We start from the raw sequence: 7,212 nt of genomic DNA, 5'->3' as shown, positions 1-7,212 counted from the left end.
AAATATTCAAAGTTCCTATAGTTGCCTATCCCTTTTTTCTTATGGATTGGTCCAATCATAGTATTTTAATACTATATTATAGTATTTTTAATACTATAAATATAGTGTAAAATTATTTTAAAAAAATAATAATATTTTTACAAAATTTATTCGAAACCATTATGTTTTCATACTACATTATAGTATTCTTCTTGAGAACACTTTAACATAATGCATAAATATTGTAACTAAACATCTATAGAAAAAGAAAAAAAAGAAATAGGTATTTGACTATCAAATCAAGGATATTCCAAGCATTAAAAATAATGTAGTGTTAAAAAATAAGATACTACTAACTCAAAAAGAGGGATTTTTTTTCCCCCCCAAAATTCAACCTTCATGTAACTCCGATCATTGCTTTGACCCTCATAAAAAAAAAAAAACAATTAATTATCTGACAAATATATATAATATCTAAATTATTCCTACTATTATCATTTTCAAAGGGTATTAAAATAATAATAACTATGATTGTATCATAGCCTAGCTCTTATTCAATTAAGTATTTTGAAACTTAATTATTGAGTGGTCAAGGGGCAATGCCTTATCTTCTTCTATTCTACTCCCCTCCCCTTTGTAAAGCTTCGTGAGAATAGTGTGAAGGTGACCTTTAAGGATTTTGGTCACATCACAGAAAAAATAATTGCTTTTTTCTAGAGTCCATGTTCATGTTCATGTTCATGTTCATGTTCCTGTTCCTGTTCATGTTCATGTGCATGAAAGAATGTTTTAATCTTTCTTTTTCATGTTTTTGTTTTTATTGCAGCAACAAATTTTCCTACCTTTCATGGAAATCAAAAGATAAGGATAAAGATCGGACAACATGAGCATCATACATTTTGACTGATACATAAGATGAACTAATTTCTTTTTAGAAGCTAAAGAAGGTGAATAAATAATGGTGTGACAGTGTAAGTGTATTATTCTGCTCACGTGAATAAACAAGGATAATTGAAGTCTCTATTTATGCTATAATCATTGTAAGAGAATGAATGTTCAAAGCAAAAAGAAGAAAGCTTTTGCGTTGTATTATTCTGCTCACGTGATAAATGTGGAAGAATTCACCCAAACAATTTCATATTGTTTCAAACTGTGACTAATATGATTAGATTAACAATACGTAGATGATATGATTTCATAAGCCATATTAAGATGTTTTTTTATTTAAGTTTGTATTAAAGTATATTTTTTCTAATATGTAGTTAAGGATATGTTTTTATACCGATCCCGAGGAGAAAAAAATATTTGTCAACTGGATTTCTAAGAATATTCTTATAAATATTCTATAAGAAAATAATTCGTAATCGAATTAATCATGAACTTTCAAAAATATTTATGTGAATATTTCATTTGAGTGATGAGTAATTAAATTATATATTTTCTCTCACACAAAAAACCTTAGCATCAAATTAAGAACCAGCAGTAATATAATTAGATGCAACACGCTAATGATTTGACTAATCATTATCAAGATGTTCTTTCTCGTCAACATTTATGCAGTTTGTATCGGTTCTTTTTGCTGAGAGAATTTCCAACAAATGCAAATGAGAAGCACTGTAAACACTTTATTAACCTCGTAATCAACCAAAACAAATAAAGTGAAATCGTTGGTTGCAATGACCCATGCATGGCACATGCGCTCCCCCAAAAGCAGAGCTTTGGGGCAAATGTCCATATTTAAGCCTCTCTTATTCCACACAATATTCATACCCAATCAACAAAATCTAAAAATTACCCACTTGCCAACCATTTGTTTTTTTTTTTTTTGAATTATCTCATGATGTGCTCATATTCTCTCCGATCCCCACACTCATTTTAGACAGAGGAACGGTGTGAGGAGTCGTCCTCCCACAGAGAGAGAGAGAGAGAGAGAGAGAGACAGAGAGACAGAGGGAGAATAGTGCGAAGAGTGGGGAGAGAAGGGCTTTTTCCTCTCCCTCCCCCTCCTCCTCCTCCTCCTCCTCCGCCTCTTTCTCTCTCTCTTCCTCTCCTTTCTTGCTTCAAAATAAAGTGTGTAACTCTCTCTATCTCTCTCTCTCTCTCTATGTATATACACGTATAGCCAACTCCTTAAAGGTCTCTCCTTTTCCGTTCTCTTCACAGAAAAAGTAAGTGGAAGACGCTGCCATGGCCGATTCCGGCGACCAGAAGAGGCATTCCATTGTAAAGCTCGCTCTTTTCGTGGGCTTCGGAGACTCCGCGGCCGCCGCCCGCTCACCCCGGAGCTTTGCCGCCGGCGACGGCGCCGTGGGCCTCGCCATCGTCGCCGCCATGAGCGCGGCCGCCGAGGAGCCGGGCGCGGTCCTGACCCGGTCCGAGCCGATCCCGATCGGCGCCGTGGTGGCGAAGCCCGGGTTGAAGGCCGCCTCCCCGAAGAAGGGGGAGGCGGGGGAGGACGCGGAGCTCTCCGAGAGCTACACTTGCGTGATCTCGCACCTCGGAGGGAACAGGGTGAAGAAAAGGGTCTACTTTGGCGATGGCGACGACGGCATGCTCTTCGAGCCTCCACCGCCTCCGGAGTTAGCGGAGCCGCCGTTCGTGGTGGCTGAGTTCCTGAGGTGCTGCTTCCTCTGCAAGAAGAAACTCGACGGAATGGACGTCTACATGTACAGGTGCCCGTTGATTTCTTCCCTTCCTTCTTCCTGTTTGTTCTGATGCTTATAAATTTTGGGATCGTTGAATCATGTCAGATAGCAAACCTATGATCTTTGGAATTTTTCGTGGATCTTTTTCTTTCTTTGAGGTGGTGGTGGGGACATCGGTGGTTCTGTCATCAGACACATGCTGTTTCTTTAATCAAATTATGCTACTATTTTTTTTATTTTTGTTTCATTCTTCTTTCTGCTGGTGACTGAAGAACACATAATTTCCACCTGATACAAAAATCCATGGATTTTACATACTTGCATGTAACCCATTCATATACCTAATTCATGCATAAGAACATTTTATGTGGTGACATATATCTGCTTATTACTTGAATGCATTTGTACTTGTATGAAACTTTTTCAGATGTGTTCATATGTAAAGAGTTTGCCCTTCCACAAAATTATCCTTCTTAGAGTCTGAATGTGAACTTTGGACAAATCGAGTATTCATATATCATGGTGTTCCCTTCCAGCCTTTGATCAATTGTTTCCTTCTTTCTTTCATGCTTAATCTTAGCCTTGACCAATAGGGTTCTAATGAAAAACTCTATTGTTTATTTTACTTGTAGTCTGTTTTCTGATTTGAGTTCAATCCTTCTTATGATAGGGTTGTTCAGAGTGATCATAGGGTCCATATACTATATAATCATTGTTGTGTAACTTTTGCAATATAACCATTATGATGTATCGATGGTAGCTAAGCTTCTTGATAATATTAGAAATTATTGCTTTGAGATTTTATGCTGATTTTGGTAATTTTGAGAGCATTTTTAGTTTTCCAACAATCCAAGTTTAAAAAAAAAAAACATCACAATCAATTCTCCTGACTCTGCACAAAAATATTTTTATCTAAATTTGTAAGCATAAAATCATTAAATAGAGTTGAATGGTATGTAGATGCTTTTCTCCTAACAGTCAGTCAACATGTACAACCAAAAAAGATAGGGATATCTGAAGTTGACATTGATTTCATTCTCTCAAGTTAGTTGACCTAATGAGCTGAATTTTTAATTGAACTTATACTTGTCTGCTACTGAAAGAAACAGTGAGATGGATGAATAGGTAACTTCAGTGATTGTGTTTCTGGGATCAATTTGAATTTCTTCTTCAGGGTTTAATATTTCTGTGCAAAATTACAAGTATCGTATATGTTTGTTGACGGGCAGAAGTTTTGTTGGCAAATAAGAAAAGCAAGAAGTCTTAGCTGATCTTCGATGCCTGAACTTATAATCTATCTAGCACTTGTCTCAGTTGCCAACTCTCTATGCTAAAACTTTCAGTTCAGATTAGAATGTCAACCACAAGTATGGATGTCTCTGCATGTTCCTTTTCATCAAGCAATCTTTAAATAGAAATTCTAGATTGAATAATATAAACTTTCTTCTTGTGGAACTTCAAAGTCAAAATGTTCTTGTGCTTGTAGTTGCTACAGAACAATTTGAGCTACCCCTTTTCTGAGGGGAGAGAGTGCCAGGAAGTTTAAGAAACTGATTTAAACTACTTGTGCCAAGACATTCTATGATTTACATATTCTTATCCTAAGCTGGAAACAACCTCATTCTCATTTGGTAGCAACTCGACTACCTCACAAATATGTGTTACTCTTATTCGTATTGGTCTATATGCTGTTGCGCTATACATCTGAAACTAGTAGAAAGAGTAGAATCGGAGTCCTAAGATTGTAGATTATGCATTGCATAAAATGATGCAATTTGTCCACAGTATATTGTTCAAGGTTCTTCAGAAAGTTATAATGAAGATTGTGTGTACTCCATAGCACTATGTAATCATAGATTGTTTCCTTTGGTCAGACATTATTAACTCCTGTGTTCTTATGTCGTTCATCCTAGAGAAGTTTCGTTGGAGATGGATCTTTGTATTAGGTACTCCATATTCCGCTGTCGTTGAACTTAATTTTGGAACATCTATTCAAACCTGTTCTGTTTTTTATCACATTGATCCTCTCTTCGGCACGCAATGATGAAGACTTTGTGCTTGGTACTATTTTCCTCAAAGTACATCTCTTGTTAATTTGTTGTATGATTATACCAGTCAAACTTGTGAGCTTTTCTTTGCAATCGAGGAGTCTCTGTGTGAAGTCCTCGTTCACTATTGTTTGGTAAGTCAAAAAAGAGTGTACTAATAGAGCATTCTCCTACAATTTTGTTTTTGTTGCAGAGGAGAGAAGGCCTTCTGCAGTGAAGAGTGCAGATACCAGCAGATGCTACTAGATGAACTCGGCGAGAAGTTTAGCTCTGGAGCACTGAAGAACTGCGAATGCTCTTCGGTTCCCTTCCGTGTTACGACAGGTGTTGCAGCTGCTTGATCGTACCAAGTAGTAAAACTAAAAGGATAAGAAAGATGAATAAGTGGAAGGGTTAAAGGAGTTGATAACAGATACTTCCAGTATAAATACAGTATTCATAGAGGAGTGTATGTACCAAGAATGGAATACATAAGTTCCAACATATATGAAAGAAAACATTAAAGATTTTGGACATGAAGGTGTACGCTAGTGTGCTTGCTGTGATCTCTGTTTTACAGTGGAAGAAGACATTTGGAATTCTATTGCTCTAATGATCTTCTGTGAAAGATCACCTCACCATTGCAATCTACCCCTTTGAGATAGCTTGATTCATGGACAATCATCATATGAACAATGTGTGTTATCTTGGTCTCATTTTCTCTCCCAAATTTATGCCAACACATGAATGATTTCCCCACAAAATTTTATGCACACAGCAGATAATTAAATCCCCATTTATTTGAATCTAGAGGATCCTCTCAAACATTAAAATAAAAATACCATTTATTTGCCCAAAAATAATAAGAAAACCAACTAGACTACAGCGGTTGACTCGCTTATTTTTCGAATTATTTCTCTTCCTGCACGCAATGCTTAGAACCTCCCTTGTCTTCTCTCTCATCAGTCTGCCTTATTTTCTCAATGGTTGACTCGCTTAATAAGCTTTTAAAAGAATTTTTCGGAGGTCCAAAGCTTAGCACGACATCAGAGGAGAAGGCTCGTCTTCTTCATTTAATTGGAGTTCTACCGATCTTAACATGGGATCAAGGTCAGCTTGACACAATTTGATTTGTTTCTCACGAACAGGAAAGAAGAAAGATGGGAAGATGGTTTCAGGGGGGGAGAAGTGTCATCCCTCGCCGGCAGCTATTCACTTTTCTGCAACCTCACCTGCAGCTATCAGCAGTAGTAAATGCCTTCTTTGGTCTTCTCTACCATCTTCAATATGCTTCGGAAGACAGACACCTCGCAGGGGATTCTCAGCACTCCTTCCTGCTCGAAGCCATACTCCTCTTCTGCTTCTCTGAGCAGAACTGCGAAGGCCGTGTGACTCAAACACTCGGTTGGGATCACGAATCTCTGCATCTCCTGTCCGACACACACAACGAAGCATCCCTTTGGGATGTACCCGGAGAGGGAGAGGGCCCTCTTCAGGAACCTGATGCTCTTGCTGCTGCCATCGCCTGCAACTGCAAGCTTCTTCCATTTCTTCAGCATCTGCTGGTAACTGACCAACTCGGTGATCTTGCTGAGCTTCTTGGAGTCCATGGATGCTGGGTGGTGCCTTGGCAATGCCTCAAGTGCGAGGCAGTGTGGTTGTGTTTGTAGTGGCTCTGGTGATGCTGTGGATCGATCTCTGAGAATTTATAGGAGTTGGGACTCAGAGTTGGACACTTTCTTGGCTTATTTATTGGATAGTGGGAATATTTTATCTGCCCAAATTAGCTTCTGTAGGTGAATGGATGCGTGATTAGAAGATTAATGTATACGTTAATCATCAATTAAGAATAACAATTATAGATCTTGAACTTAATGCCTTTGCTGGTTGACATGGCTATCACCGAAGGAAGATATCCATTGTTCTTATACAGCAAAAAGGTTTAACTGGTTTCGGAGATCCATGCAACATCATCACAACCATAGATTTGTCAGAACATAATGTGGGTCTTTGGAATTGATTCCAATCGCAGAGCGGCTGCATGCAATCTTCAATTGCAGATACAGCTCTTGGCACTTGCTGTCCTATCTTGCAATTCTTGTGCCACCTTAAGTATATAATATCATATTGTGTCAACTGCCAACTTTTATTGATTAATATCATTCACAGCTTCATAATGCAGTGGTCATAACCTATTATTAACATGTCAGATGAAGAAGAGAAGACTACATTTGAAAGTCTTCTTTCTGTCATAAACTAGGATGTTCTTCATTGACTGTTCTCTCACTAGAATGCCCACTTGTTCTTTCCAATCATTTAGCAGTTGAGCATGGTAAACCTTTATATATATATATATATATATATAGATAAATTCCATAGGTATGGCCAAATCTCAGGATCCGAAATTTCTCCTCTTCTTGTCTGATTTTACTGCATCAACCACCATATCTTATTTTTTATTTAGTAAATAAGGTGGCTATTGGAACTCCATTTGAATAAAAGGCATTCTAGCTGACAAATTCTAAAGGTATACTTACTGTTAAGGAAAAATTGAAACTAGA

At 37.6% G+C, this 7,212-nt stretch overlaps 2 protein-coding genes across 3 annotated transcripts; one reads left to right on the top strand and one right to left on the bottom strand.

The window, feature by feature from the left end:
* The first annotated feature begins 1,906 nt into the window (after window positions 1-1,906).
* LOC135584318 (FCS-Like Zinc finger 13-like) lies at window positions 1,907-5,187 on the top strand. 2 transcript variants are annotated; one of them, XM_065083562.1, is made up of 3 exons: window positions 1,907-2,049; window positions 2,143-2,651; window positions 4,866-5,187. In XM_065083562.1, the coding sequence occupies exons 2-3, from the start codon at window positions 2,167-2,169 to the stop codon at window positions 5,011-5,013; spliced, it is 633 nt and encodes a 210-aa protein (XP_064939634.1). In that variant the 5' UTR covers window positions 1,907-2,049; window positions 2,143-2,166; the 3' UTR covers window positions 5,014-5,187. The 2 variants fall into 2 exon arrangements, with proteins under 2 accessions (XP_064939634.1, XP_064939633.1); XM_065083561.1 differs by having other exon boundaries at window positions 2,027-2,651.
* A 705-nt stretch (window positions 5,188-5,892) lies between these two features.
* LOC135594101 (protein SMALL AUXIN UP-REGULATED RNA 12-like) lies at window positions 5,893-6,261 on the bottom strand. Its single transcript, XM_065084520.1, has one exon. The coding sequence runs from the start codon at window positions 6,259-6,261 to the stop codon at window positions 5,893-5,895; it is 369 nt and encodes a 122-aa protein (XP_064940592.1).
* Window positions 6,262-7,212: the final 951 nt, after the last annotated feature.

This window comes from Musa acuminata, chromosome BXJ1-9 (genome assembly GCF_036884655.1).
Source record: "Musa acuminata AAA Group cultivar baxijiao chromosome BXJ1-9, Cavendish_Baxijiao_AAA, whole genome shotgun sequence".
Taxonomy (NCBI): Eukaryota; Viridiplantae; Streptophyta; class Magnoliopsida; order Zingiberales; family Musaceae; genus Musa; species Musa acuminata.
The sequence above is the reverse complement of the archived record's forward strand: the minus strand, read 5'-3'. Positions and strand labels throughout refer to the sequence as shown.